At 42.6% G+C, this 15,659-nt stretch overlaps 1 protein-coding gene across 1 annotated transcript; it reads right to left on the bottom strand.

The window, feature by feature from the left end:
- Nucleotides 1-800: 800 nt before the first annotated feature.
- Nucleotides 801-1,777, bottom strand: LOC133796564 (large ribosomal subunit protein eL13z-like). Its single transcript, XM_062234141.1, has one exon. It carries the CDS (start codon nucleotides 1,663-1,665, stop codon nucleotides 1,042-1,044), a length of 624 nt encoding a protein of 207 aa, XP_062090125.1. The 5' UTR covers nucleotides 1,666-1,777; the 3' UTR covers nucleotides 801-1,041.
- Between the last annotated feature and the right edge of the window lie 13,882 nt (nucleotides 1,778-15,659).

Raw genomic sequence — 15,659 nt, 5'->3', positions numbered from 1 at the left:
TTGGTGGAGGCAGTGCTAGAGAACACGAGTGCATGGCCGCATTGCATTGCAGGGTGTGGAATGATCTCAGAATACAGCCGTGAAGAGCCACGCGGGTTATGCAGATCATAAGGGAGAAGACTGCATGTGATAGGATTCACAATATGCAAGATGTGAAAATTAGATCTCTGTTAGAAACAAAACTACCGTAGTCTGTCAACTTGAACTGGGCGAGTCAAACGTTAAACGATTCAACTAAAACTGCTGGTTATGCGGAACCAACAAAGCAATGCTTCTTTAAACAACCACTCAAATCAATGCCTAATGATAATGATAATCAGCAACAAAAAACTTGAACTTGATGACGCAAAGGTTAAACAATTCAACAAACCTTATAATTTGGGTTATATTTATTTGGATGTTGAGATTTATGATTTAATTAATTAATAGAGTGCTAGGATTTTACTTTTGATCACCTTTGATGGTGAAATTGGGAGCTGTTAGCTTAAGCAAACAAAGGCTAGGAATTAATTTGATTTCATTATAATCATATTTACATAGCAGACATACCTTTACTTTTATAACTTCAAAATTACCGTTACCTCTTCCTAATCCTCCTCCATAGAAGGATGTTTGTAAAGTGGAAAACTTTAAGTTGTGTAAACTTTACTAATAACTTTAAGTTGTAAAGAATGGAAGGAACTGACCCGATGATGAGAAGAAGAGGATGACGTTGCAGAGCAATGAGGCAGCATTGTCAATGTCATGTCAACAAATCTCAAACATTCATAATTAAATAAAAAAATTGAGAATATGATGAATTTACCAATAGCACTGCAACCATAAAATCATTTAAAAAACTTCAACTTAGCTAACATCACAAAATAAGATGAATTTACCAACAGTGCAATCAGCAATGCAACCATAAAATTACTTAAAGATCTTCAACTTAACTAACATCACAAAACAAAACGAAACAAAACAAAACAACAAAGTCTATATAGTTGAGAAATTAGGGTCCAACCCAAAAAGCAAAATTCTTTGGAATAAATGCAAAACTGTCTACTTCTTCTCTTCCTTCTCAGCCTCTGCTGCCCTCTTCAACCTAGCACCGAGATGGCGTTCATTTGTACGCTCTAGCCTGAGCTTGTTGTAGGCCTTGAATGACTTCATATCATCTGTAATCTTAACGAGCTCAAATGCTGGCTTCTCACGAGCAATAGGCAAGTACTTGCCTTGGACCTGGGTAGCATTGGCCAACTCCTCTGGGGCAGAGTCTCCAGCCTTGAACTTGCGAGCACGCCTTGGGAAGACAACAAGTTTGGCCTTGTAAGTTTTGAGCCTCTGAACATTAGACTGCAGGCCCTCCAAGGAACGGTTCCGACGGCGGTGATCAACAGATATTCCAATGGTGGGTGCGAGCTTCTTTGGAATTCCAGCGGCCTTGAGCTCTTCCAGTGAAAAGCCCCTGCCAGCCCGAACCTTCATATTGTACTTCAAAGTCTGTCCATGAACAACTGGACGAAGGGATCCAGCTGTAGGCCTGGGGAAGATCTTCACAGCCTTCTTCTGGCGAGCAATCCTTCTCCTCGTCTTCCTTGCTGGTTGGTTGAACCAAGTCTTCACGTAGTTCTGCCAATGTTTCTTGAAATGCCCGTTAGGGATGACATTGTTGTGCTTAACCATGGCTGCTTACCTCTTCTTAGATCTGACTCTGCGATGATGAGAGGGAACTGGCCAAGAAGGACGAACAACCCTAGAAATGGAGGCACAAAACAAAAGAGGTATATATGTGTATTAGAAACCCTAGTTAGGTTTTCTTTCTTTGGGCCGTATTTGTATCTGGGCCAATTCCATAAATTAAAAAATTAAATTAAATTGATCTAAAAACAAAGAAATATATCACAGATTGCAATATACTCCTTGCCTATCGTTCTTCTTGTGGGGACATACATAGGAAATCAGAAATTGCAATTCTCTCTTCTCTTTATATTACTTTTCGACCCAACAATTCTTCCTATTTTCCAAGAAAGGACAAAAGATTCAAATTTATTATTTTGGACAGGTTCATTGCATGCATTTTCATAGGAAGAATGCTAAATCACTACTCTTGATTTATGGGGATAATTTCAATATTTATGCTTAATAGTCTCTATTATTACCAAAAAATATCACTACAATTCACTCTTTCATTTTGATGCTAAACATTCTTCATCTACTTAAAATACCTCTCTCATTATATTTTTCTCCTATCTTTCTATTTTGTTAGGCCCTTAGGCCCTCAAAAGATTCTCCCCCTTTTGTGCCTCATGTAGAAAAGAAAAAATAAAATCTTCTAACAAACTATTTTGTCCTTGCCACTAATGTGTCGTACAAAACTTTACTGTTTTGTCCTTGCCAAAGATGATTCCAACATGAAATCATCTGCATCCACAATGATTCTCCAATCAAACAAATCCACATCACAGCTGCATTGCTGAGTTGTAGCCTTCATATTTGAATCACCACATTCCTATTGTCATGTTTCATTCTAGCCAAAGCTAAGAGATAAGATACAAATAGGCTTTTATTATGTGGGGAGTCATCTATCTTCTTGACCGCAAGAAACCAGCCATTTGGAAGAGTGGCCTTGTACATTGTTCCAGTCTTTCCTTTTCCTATCACATTAGCCATACTGAAATTGTCTATTGCTTTACAAAGTTCCAGAAAACTCATTCTATGAACCATCTTTTCAAGCTGAGAAATTTGTTTATGAGATTGCAAATAGTCCTTAACATTGTATGGTTTGTATAAAGAATTTAGTATTAAATGTAGATAAGGTACCTCTTTTTGGTGCTTGAGAGTGGGAAAGGTAAGCAGTTGATCATCTTTCTCTTTGCTGTGTAACTTTCCCACCATAGAAAACACCATACCCTTCGCGATCATCTTTACTTGTAACCAATACACGGAAAGCGAGAGAAATACAGTTGTAGGAAAACTCTTATGTTTTCTGTGATCAAGATTCTTATAATTCAATCAGCAATGACATAAAACAATTGCAATAACTAATATATCAGATTAGTTATAATGACAGGCTAGTAATCAAAAGTTAAATGCAGAAAAATAAAGGAAGAACACCCATAAATTTTATAGAGGTTCGAACCAGATCAATCTGGCCTACATCCTGTTTGATCCAGTATCATCATCATCAATCGATGCAATCTCTGAATACAATTACAATTGAGAACAAGCACTTCAGGACTCCCAAGAACCTTTCTCTCTCTAAGGTTCTAATCTCAAACACTTTCTAACATTTGTGTTTTTCTCTCAGTCCTCACAATACCCACGCTCAAATTCTCTTTCTCTGTATTCTCTCTTTCTCTCAATACAACTTCTCTCCTCTTCCTTTCACACTCTCTTTTTCTCACACCCTCTGAAATGAAAGACAACAACATATATATAGGCTGCCAAGATTAGTTGACAGCTAATACAGTTGGGTTAGTTAGGATTTGAAGGAAAGATCTCCACAAATTCCACCTCTTTTCTTCAAATCCTAGCTTCAGCAAAGTTGTCTTTGACTTTGACAGTGGACCATAAAATCCTTGCTTAGTTACTAAGGTTAAGCAAATCCAAGCAATGCCTGAATTTGCCTACAGATAACACCTTAGTACCAATGTCAGCAAGATTTTCTTCTATCTTCACCTTTTCCAGCTCAACTACTTCATCTTCAATCTTCTCTCTAATCCAAAATAGTCTAATATCGATGTGCTTGGTTTTCTCATGGTAAACCGGATTCTTGCATAGATGAATCGATGATTGACTATTTGAGTACACAGTAGCTTTGCCTATGAGAAGTGTAATGCCCTACTTCCTTAGAGCCGTTACTAAGTGAGTTTAAAAATGTGCTTTCAACTCGCTAATCGAGGTTTTAAGTCAAATAGTGTAATTAAGCCATAAATAGAGGAAAAACTTTAGAAATTATTCCATTTCATTAAAAATCATAAAAGTTTAACACTTGGGATCCCAAAATACAGTTTAGAAATATTTACAACTTATAAACTGAACTAAGTCGACTAAACGACAAAATCTAAGTTTATTTACAAACATCTCCCAAAATCCACTGGTTGTGGCAGCCAGGCTGGCCAAACATGTACACGCCGCCTCATGCCTGCTACACTCATGGTTGGTTGGCTTTCTCCTTACCCTTACCTGCACCACAAAGCATCTGTGAGCCGAAGCCCAGCAAGAAAACCCACAAACAGATAACATATGCAACACATATATCAAGCATATAAACAGGCCACCAATGGGCTAAACATATACAGCCTAGCCGTCCCAGGCGTTTACCAGGCCCTGGGTTCGCGGTCCACACCGTGAGGATATCCCAGGTATCCTTTTAGGGTCTCGCCCTGGCAACTCGCACTCCACGTGCTCAACGTTGTTCCCGACCCCTTGCCGTACTCGGCCTTGCACTTAACATGCCCAACGTCGTTCCCGGCCCTTGCCGACCTCGGCCTACACCGTTCCCGACTCTTGCCGATCATTCCCATAATAACATTCATATCATAATAAGCAAGTACAGAATTCTAGCAAATTCAGTTAAAGGGCTACGCCCTGCAGCTCAAACACATTGGGCTCAGTCCTGCATACCAGTTCTAATCAAACACATTGGGCTCAACCCTGCATACAAGCTCTATGGGAACAAGGGTTTTCTTACCTGAGTCCCGAGCTCACCGAGCACCGATGTCCTGAGCACAGTCCTCTAACTTGAGCCTCGCCGAAACCCTAGTCACAACACAATAACCATATTCATCCATCAAGTTCTAATCCATTAAATAACTTCAAGCCATAACTCTAACCTCCGAGACCTTGAATTCTATCAATCCGGGTGATAAAATCCATCCCGAGCCTTAACCATTGAGTTCCTAAACCTAAAATCCCTTAAAACACACAAACTAGCTCTAAGAGCCACGGCCCCATCCTCAAGCGCCGTGGCTAGCCTCGAAACAGAGGCTAGCACCTCACTGACACCCACACGGGTCACGGTGCGCATGAACTTCTCGGCCTCCCATGGCCGCGCGCGCCGCGACTCCTAGGGTCGCGGCCTTCACCTCCGAACCCAGATTTCTCACCCTTTTTCCTGCATTTCCTTCAAACCAAACCTCCCCAAAGCTAAGCTAACAGTCCCAGTTTATCACCATAATAATTTCTAACACAGAATCAGCTTCAAAACCCAACAGAGTCTAGCTCCAAATTCAACCAAAACACTCAAGAACAAATCAAACTTAACTAACATGCAAACTCTAACAAACCAGCTGTAATTCTAAACATATTCTTTATAATTGAAGCTTACCCCTTGTTGAATTAAACCTTAGAACCAGCCCCTTATGCTCCAGGCTCCAAGCTCCCTAAATCCCAGCTGAACTCCTTAGTCCTTATTCTTGATTCCACCAAGAATTCTCCCAATCTTCAAATGGAGGGAAGAAGAATGACCACCTCGAGAGAGAGAAAGGGAAAGAGTCAGTTTCTGAATGCTCTACACAATTCTAAGTTTTGTTTTATTCCACTTAAGTCTATGTAGTGACCTCAAGGCTCGGGGTACCAAAACGTCCCCGAGGGCAAAATGGTAAATTTCCCCAATATTCCCTCCTAGACATTCTATCCTCAAATATATCTCCAAATATTTATTTCCATAACCCGATAATCCCATAACACACCTAGTACCCAAATTACCCCTCGACTCACCCCGAGACTGAATCTCAACCCCATTGTGACTTTCTGGCTAACCGCTCCCTAGGACTGTCTCAGATCGTGTTGCACAGACATATCACATATATATAACATTTATCACGTTTATCGCATCTATCACATTTATGCCCCTAATATCCAGACGGGGCCCACATGCACATTTAACTCAACTAAACATGCATCATTATCATATATTCACATTAATTCATACATTAACATAATAATCCAATTATTGCCCTCCAGGCACACTAATCGAGGCCCTAAGCCTTATTAGCAAATTCGGGTCGTTACAACTATCCCCTCCTTATAGAAATTTCGTCCTCAATATTACCTGAACAACTCGGGGTACCGCTCCCTCATCTCTGACTCAAGTTCCCACGTCGCCTCCTCAACCTTGTTGTTTCTCCACAACACTTTCACCAAGGCGATGGTCTTGCTCCTCAAGACTTTATCTTTTCGGTCAAGAATCTGAACCAGCTTTTCCTCATAGGTCAAATCCTGATCAAGCTCCAGATTCTCAAAACTTAGAACATGCGTTGAATCTAACATATACTTTCGGAGCATGGATACATGGAAAACATCATGAACCCCCGATAAAGCTGGAGGCATCGCTGGTCTGTAAGCTACCTCTCCAACTCGTTCCAGAATCTCGAAGGGGCCAACAAACCTAGGGCTCAACTTGCCCTGAACACCAAACCGTTTCACACCCCTCATGGGTGAAACCCTAAGGAACACATGGTCACCAACCTGAAATTCCACGCTCCTGCGTTTCAGGTCTGAATAACTTTTCTGTCGACTCTGGGAGGCGAGCATACGCGCTCTAATCTTCTCAATCGCCTCATTGGTCCTCTGAACCATCTCTGGACCCAGATATTTCCTCTCACCTATCTCATCCCAATGAATAGGTGATCTACACTTCCTTCCGTAAAGCATCTCGTACGAAGCCATTCCGATAGTCGCCTAATAACTATTATTGTACGAGAACTCGATCAAAGGGAGATACTTACTCCATGATCCCCCAAAATCAAGCACACAGGCTCGCACCATATCCTCCAATATCTGAATCGTCCTCTCAGACTGCCCATTCATTTGAGGATGATAAGCGGTACTAAACCGTAACTGCGTGCCCATAGCCTTCTGCAGACTCTCCCAAAACTTGGAGGTGAAGGTGGGGTCTCTGTTGGATACTAACGACCTCGGAGCCCCATGAAGTCGAACAATCTCCTTCACATACAACTCAGCATATTGCTCCACAGTATAAGTTGTCCTAACAGGCAGAAAGTGGGCGGACTTGGTATACCTATCCACAATCACCCACACCGAGTCATGCTGTCCCACAGTTCTCGGCAAACCAACCACAAAGTCCATAGTAATATCTTCTCACTTCCATTCTGGAATCCCCAGAGGCTGCAACAACCATGATGGCCTCTGGTGCTCAGCCTTAACCTGCTGGCATGTTAAGCACTTAGCCACATAATCCACCACATCCCTCTTCATGCCCGACCACCAATATAGAGCTCTCAAGTCCTGGTACATCTTCGTCGTCCCCGGGTGCAAAGAATAGGGAGTGGTATGTGATTCATCTAGGATCTCTCGCCGGATATCAAGATCCATCGGAACACAAATCCGGCCCTTGTATTTCAGTAACCCCATCTCTGAAATGGAAAAGTCCTTAGTCGCTCCGACTAAGGCACTCTCTCTATGACCTCTCAACTGGGAATCTTTCCCTTGCGCTTCCTTGATCCTCTCAAGGAGTGTAGACTGAAGAGTGATGTTGGCCAATTGACCAACCACCAACTCTATACCTGCTCTGGTCATCTCCTCAGCTAACTTGTCAGATATCTGCCTCGAACTAAACAACTGTCCTGGGCCTTTCCGACTCAATGCATCAGCCACTACATTAGCCTTCCCAGGATGGTATAGGACATCGCAATCATAATCCTTAACCAACTCCAGCCACCGCCTCTGGCGCATATTCAGATCCTTTTGAGTAAAGAAATACTTTAAGCTCTTATGGTCGGTGTATATCTCGCACTTCTCACCATAAAGGTAATGCCTCCAAATCTTAAGTGCAAACACCACCGCTGCCAACTCCAGGTCATGCGTAGGATATCTCTGCTCGTATTCCTTCAACTGCCTCGATGCATAGGCTATCACTTTACCAGCTTGCATCAGCACGCACTCCAAACCCTGTCTGGAAGCATCACAGTAAACCACAAACTTTTCATTCTCTGTCGGCAAGCTTAGCATTGGCGCAGTGATCAATCGCCGCTTCAACTCCTTAAAATTGTTCTCACATCTGTCCGTCCAGACATATCTTGTCTTCTTCTTTGTCAGTTCTGTCAATGGCGTAGCTATTCTGGAGAACCCCTCAACAAACCGCCGATAATACCCTGCTAAACCCAAAAAACTTCTCACTTCAGGGACATTGCTCGGTCTAGGCTAATCTCTGACCGCCTCAATCTTACTTGGGTCAACCAGAATCCCCTCCTTACTAACAATATGGTTCAGAAATGTAACTTGTGGTAACCAGAACTCACACTTACTGAACTTAGCATATAACTTATGCTCTCTCAACCGCTGTAGAACCAATCGTAAATGATGCTCGTGCTCTGTCTCTGACTGAGAGTACACTAGGATGTTGTCGATGAATACAATCACAAACTTGTCCAGATAATCCTTGAAAACCCTATTCTTCATGTCCATGAAGGCTGCTGGGGCATTGGTTAATCCAAAGGACATAGCCAGGAATTCATAATGTCCATACCTCGTTCGGAAAGCAGTCTTTGGTATGTCCTCCTCTTTAATCCTTAACTGATGGTAACCTGATCGGAGATCTATCTTGGAAAACACTGTTCTTCCCTGTAGCTGATCAAATAAATCGTCGATCCTAGGCAGTGGATACTTGTTCTTTATGGTTAACTTGTTTAGCTCCCTGTGATCAATACACTTCCTAAGGGACCCATCCTTTTTCTTAACGAACAACACTGGAGCACCCCATGGCGAGAAACTCGGTCTGATGAACCCCAAATCAAGTAACTCCTGCAACTGAATCTTCAATTCTTTTAACTCTGCCGGAGCCATTCTATAAGGTGTCTTAGATACTGGCTCCGCTCTTGGTACCAATTCTATAACAAAGTCAATCTCCCGCTACGGAGGCAACCCTGGCAGATCCGCTGGAAACAAATCCAGAAACTCACACACCAATCTAGTCTCACCCGATCCAACCGACACCACCCTAGAGGTATCCACAACGCTCGCTAGGAATCCTATGCAACCTTCCTGCATCAGGTCTCTAGCCTTCAATGCTGAAATCATTGGTACTCATGGTCCACTAACTGTCCCCACAAACACAAAGGGTACCTCCCCTTCTGGTTCAAAAGTCACCATTCTGCGCTTGCAGTCAATCGTTGCCCCATACTTTGATAACCAATCCATTCCCAAAATCATATCAAAATCACCCATCTCTAACTCAATCAGATCAACAAACAGTTCCCTACCATCTACCTCTACTGGCAATGCTCTAATCCACTTCCTAGAGACTACCAATTCTCCTGTTGGCAACAAAGTCTGAAATCCCCTAGCATACACACCACTAGGTCTACAAAGCTGATCTATCACTCTAGCAGATACAAATGAATGGGTAGCCCCTGAATCAAATAATGCAGTATATTGAGAACCAGCACTAGAGATCTGACCTGTCACAATTGAGGGGCTAGCCTCCGCCTCGGTCTGTGTCAAAGTGAATACCCTGGCAGGAGCAAAACTGTCACTCTGCTTCTGCTCCTCCTTCTTAACTTGAGGGCAATCCTTCTTCAGATGACTGGCACTCCCACAAACAAAACAGGCCCTGATCCTGCACTCACCCTGGTGTCGTCGCCTGCACCGCGGACACATTGGAAAACTCCTCCAGTTATCACTGCCACCCTGACGGCCAGTGGAAGCACCCCGTGCCCTTCTATCAGAACTGGGAGGAACAAAGGAATCTGGGGCCTTCCTCTTCTGCTCGCTGGAACCACCACCACGACTGAATCCAATAAGTGGAGGCACTGTCCTCCTGGCATCGCGCCTAACAGCGCTTTCCTTCCAAATCTGATCTTCGGCCCTCTCAGCTGTAAGGGCCTTGTCCACCACCTGGCCATAAGTAGTAGTCTCTGGATTCAATGTAATATTCACATCGCGGGCAATCATAACATTTAACCCCCGCATGAACCTGTCCCTTCTCGCCGCATCAGTCGGCACTAAATCTAGCGCAAACTTCGCCAATCTGTCAAACTTTATAGCATACTTTGTCACTGTCGATCGATTCTAAGTCAGGTTGATAAACTCATCAACCTTCGCAGCTCGAACTGCCACACTGTAATACCTCTCATTAAACAAGTTTCTGAATTCTTCCCAGGTCATAACTGATACATCCCTTGTCTGAACCACCACGTCCCACCAAATGCGGGCATCCTCTCTAAACATGTAGCTAGCATAGGCTACCCTCTCATTCCCTTGGACTCTCATAAAATCCAGAATTGAGGAAACCATATTCATCCACTGCTCTGCCCGCAGTGGGTCTGATCCACCCTCGAAGGTGGGAGGATGCTGCTTCCTGAACCTCTCATACAAAGGTTCCCACTTATTCTCCTCAGTAGACTGCACTGGCACTGGCGCTGCAACCTGCTGCACTGGCAGCCCAGTAACCTGAGGTGGGGACTGCTGCCTCAACTGTTGCAACTCTTCCTCTGTTCGCTGCAGTCTTGCTTCCATCTCGGCAAACATCTCTTTCCAATTCTGTGGGGCAGGTGGAGGGTTCTGACCCTGGTTGTCATCCTCGGCCCTACTGCTGCGGAGTCTAGCTGATTTTCGAGGCATCTTAACAAATATGCCTGCAACCAACGACGCCGCTCATTTGGCATGATAACAACATCCAAAACCACCTCCAAAACACATCAGTCATCCACAAACAATAACTCATATAACATATAACACACAACGGGCCATGCCCTAGCATCATGCATATGTTAACTCATTCATCATGCTCTTTATAAGATAAGAAGGCAAACAGGGCATTCAAACACATATTCAAACATATTAGCCAATCTTACCAACCAACACTGAGTTAAGCCTGTCTCTGACAGCGAGCGTACATGTTCGGTCAATCTCCAGAACCAATAACCTTGGCTCGCTCTGATACCAAGTTGTAACGCCCTACTTCCTTAGAGTCGTTACTAAGTGAGTTTAAAAACGTGCTTTCAACTCGCTAATCGAGGTTTTAAGTCAAACAGTGTAATTAAGCCATAAACAGAGGAAAAACTTTAGAAATTATTCCATTTCATTGAAAATCATAAAAGTTTAACACTTGGGATCCCAAAATACAGTTTAGAAATATTTACAACTTATAAACTGAACTAAGTCGACTAAACGACAAAATCTAAGTTTATTTACAAACATCTCCCAAAATCCACTGGCTGTGGCAGCTAGGCTGGCCAAACATGTACACGCCGCCTCATGCCTGCTACACTCATGGTTGGTTGGCTTTCTCCTTACCCTTACCTGCACCACAGAGCATCTGTGAGCCGAAGCCCAGCAAGAAAACCCACAAACAGATAACATCTGCAACACATATATCAAGCATATAAAAAGGCCACCAATGGGCTAAACACATACGGCCTAGTCGTCCCAGGCATTTACCAGGCCCTGGGTTCGCGGTCCACACCGTGAGGATATCCCAGGTATCCTTTTAGGGTCTCGCCCTGGCAACTCGCACTCCACGTGCTCAACGCTGCTCCCGGCCCCTTGCCGTACTCGACCTTGCACTCAACGTGCCCAACGCCATTCCCGACCCTATGCCATTCCCTGCCCTTGCCGACCTCGACCTACACCGTTCCCGGCTCTTGCCGATCATTCCCATAACAGCATTCATAGCATAATAAGAGAAGTACAAAATTATAGCAAATTCAGTTAAAGGGCTACGCCCTGCAGTTCAAACACATTGGGCTTAGCCCTGCATACAAGTTCTATGGGAACAAGGGTTTTCTTACCTGAGTCCCGAGCTCACCGAGCACCGATGTCCTGAGCACAGTCCTCTAACTTGAGCCTTGCCGAAACCCTAGTCACAACACAATAACCATATTCATCCATCAAGTTCTAATCCATTAAATAACTTCAAGCCATAACTCTAACCTCCGAGACCTTGAATTCTATCAATCCGGGTGATAAAATCCATCCCGAGCCTTAACCATTGAGTTCCCAAACCTAAACACCCTTAAAAACACAAACTAGCTCTAAGAGTCGCGGCCCCATCCTCAAGCGCCGCGGCTAGCCTCGAAACAGAGGCTAGCACCTCACTGACACCCACACGGGCCACGGTGCGCATGAACTTCTCGGCCTCCTCCCATGGCCGCGCGCGCACACGGGCCGCGGCGCGCCCATCCTAGGGTCGCGGCCCTCACCTCCAAACCCAGATTTCTCACCCTTTTTCCTGCATTTCCTTCAAACCAAACCTCCCCAAAGCTAAGCTAACAGTCCTAGTTTATCACCATAATAATTTCTAACACAGAATCAGCTTCAAAACCCAACAGAGTCTAGCTCCAAATTCAACCAAAACACTCAAGAACAAATCAAACTTAACTAACATGCAAACTCTAACAAACCAGCTGCAATTCTAAACATATTCTTTATAATTAAAGCTTACCCCTTGCTGAATTAAACCTTAGAACCAGCCCCTTATGCTCCAGGCTCCAAGCTCCCTAAATCCCAGCTGAACTCCTTAGTCCTTATTCTTGATTCCACCAAGAATTCTCTCAATCTTCAAATGGAGGGAAGAAGAAAGACCACCTCGAGAGAGAGAAAGGGAAAGAGTTAGTTTTTGAATGCTTTACACAATTCTAAGTTTTGTTTTATTCCACTTAAGTCTATGTAGTTACCTCAAGGCTCGGGGTACCAAAACGTCCCCGAGGGAAAAATGGTAAATTTCCCCAATATTCCCTCCTAGACATTCTATCCTCAAATATATCTCCAAATATTTATTTCCATAACCCAATAATCCCATAACACCTAGTACCCAAATTACCCCTCGACTCGCCCCGAGTCTGAATCTCAACCCCGTTGTGACTTTCTGGCTAACCACTCCCCAGGACTGTCTCGGATCGTGCTGCACAGACATATCACATATATATAGCATTTATCACGTTTATCGCATCTATCAAATTTATGCCCTTAATATCCAGACGGGGCCCACATGCACATTTAACTCAACTAAACATGCATCATTATCATATATTCACATTAATTCATACATTAACATAATAATCCATTTATTGCCCTTCAGGCACACTAATCAAAGCCCTAAGCCTTATTAGCAAATTAGGGTCGTTACAAGAAGTTTCAGCTCCTTTAAGATTCCTTGTAACCATATTGCCTCTTTGAATGCTTCGGTGGTGGCCATGAACTCAGCTTCAGTTGTTGATAGTGACACCACTGACTGTAGTTGGGACTTCCAACATATGTAATCTCCATTTTTTGTGAATACATATGAAGTAGTTGACCTCCTTGTATCCTTACTTGCTGCATAGTCTGCATCTACAAAACCTTCAAGTGTAACTTTCTGATCCATTTGTCTGTATCTCAGTCCTATCTCAGTAGTTCCTTTTAGATATCTAAGTAGCCACTTAAGAGCATTCCAATGCTCTAATCCGGGGTTGGACATAAACCTGCTAAGAATGCTTAGAGCATGTGCTATGTCTGGTCTAGTGCTGACCATGATGTACATTAAACACCCTAGTGCCATAGCATAAGGGACTTTTTCCATTTCCTTTGTCTCCTCGATTGTCTTTGGACTTTGATCTTTTGAAAGTACAAATTGTCCTCCTAGAAGTACTGAAACACTCTTTGAATCTTGCATGTTGAATCTCTAAAGTACCCTCTGAATATAACTTGCTTGTTTAAGATTCAGAATCCCATCTTTTCTGTTTCTTGTGACTTCTATCCCAAGTATCTGTTTAACATGCCCGAGCTCTTTCATTTCAAATTCCTCTTTAAGCTTGTCTTTGATTCCCTTTATCACTGTTTTGTCTTTGCCCATGATGAGCATATCATCTACATACAACAACAAATATACTCTTATTGATTCCTCAAGATGCTTATAGTACAAGCAGTGATCAAAATTTGATCTTGTGGAACCAATTTCCTGGACATAATTGTTGAATCTCTTGTTCCATTGCCATGGAGATTGTTTAAGGCCATACAAGGACCTTTTCAATTTGCATACAAGCTCCTTTCCCTCTTGTTCCACCTGAAATCCAGGTGGTTGATGCATGTAGACCTCTTCTTCCAAATAACCATTTAGAAATGTTGTTTTTACATCTAGCTGCTCTACCTCCAGATCTTGTTGAGTAGCCATAGATAACATCAATCTTATGGTTTTATACTTTACTACAGGTGAGAACACATCAGTGTAATCAATTCCTTCCACCTGAGTAAAGCCTTTAACCACTAACCTGACCTTAAATCTCACTGGTTCTTCCTGTGTTACTCATTCCTTTACTTTAAAAATCCACTTGCAAGCTATCACCTTCTTGTTATCTGGTTTTTCCACCAATTCCCATGTGTCATTTCTGTTCAGAGAGTCCATCTCTTCTTTTATAGCTTGATTCCACTCCTTCTTGTATTTTCCTGAAGTAACTTCTTCTATGCTTAATGGTTCTGGTATGTCACCTGTTTGAACTATAGCCAAAGCATAGGCTATCAGGTCTGCCTTAACATATCTTGCAGGTGGGTGAATTTCTCTTCTCACACGATCCCTTGCTAGCTGATATCCTGTTAAATCTGTGGACTGGTCTGATTGATCTTGAGCATAATTTTCACCTGGTGCGTTGCATTGCTCATTTTCTGGTTCATATCCTTTCATTTTTATCTCAAACTCAGTCATGTCATCATTCTTTTTCAATGCACCTGCACCATAAACATCACAACCTTTCTCGGCTTTCAAGTGAGGAAAATCATATTCATTAAACACTACATTTCTTGAAATTATGACCTTAGATCTACCATTTTGATTCAAACAAATTCTATATCCTTTTGTGCCTAAAGGGTATCCAAGAAAAATTCCCTTAATGGATCTAGCATCTAGTTTGTCCTCTGTTTGGTGTGCATATGCTGCACAGCCAAAAACTCTCAAGTGTTTAAGACTAGGAGGCTTGCCATACCACATTTCATATGGGGTCTTAAGTTGTATAACACGATTTGGGCTTCTATTTATAAGATAACTAGAAGTTGCTAAAGCCTCTCCCCAATATGACTTCCCTAGACCAGAACTAATAAGGAAACATCTCACTTTATTCAATAAGGTCCTATTCATGCGTTCAGCCACTCCATTCTGTTGAGGGGTTCTAACTACTGTTCTGTGCCTTGTGATTCCATACTCATTACATAAATCATCAAACTCATTATTTATAAATTCTAATCCATTGTCAGTTCTAAGTGTCTTAAGTTTAAGATTTGTTTGATTTTCTACTTGGTTTTTCCAAATTTTAAACTTCTCTAGACACTCATCTTTAGTCTTAAGCAAATATGTCCAAACACATTTACTAAAATCATCTATAATGGATAAGAAATAAAACTTACCAGAATGAGTCGGAACTCTACTTGGCCCCCACAAATCCGCATGAACATACTCTAAAACCTTCTTTGTATTGTGTGTAGCAGTTGTGAATTTAATCTTGTGTTGCTTTCCAAATACACATGCTTCATAGAAAGGTAATGCACAAGTCTTCAACTTGTCTATGCTCCCTTGTTTGTGAAGCTCTCTCAGCCCCTGCTCACTGATATGTCCCATCCACTGGTGCCACAGATGCATCTCACTTTCTTGAGTCTTAACAACAGATGTTTCAGCAATGGCTACAGTTTCTCCTTCTAGTACATACAATCCATTGACTCTCTTTCCTTTCATGACCAGTAAAGATCCC

This window comes from Humulus lupulus, chromosome 8, assembly GCF_963169125.1.
Source record: "Humulus lupulus chromosome 8, drHumLupu1.1, whole genome shotgun sequence".
Lineage (NCBI taxonomy): Eukaryota > Viridiplantae > Streptophyta > Magnoliopsida > Rosales > Cannabaceae > Humulus > Humulus lupulus.
Note: the sequence above shows the minus strand (reverse complement) of the source record. Positions and strands in the feature narration are given on the sequence as shown.

What these genes read in the sequence shown, in the direction of transcription:
- LOC133796564 (XM_062234141.1), bottom strand. Translation starts at nt 1,665, where the DNA reads ATGGTTAAGCACAACAATGTCATCCCTAACGGGCATTTCAAGAAACAT.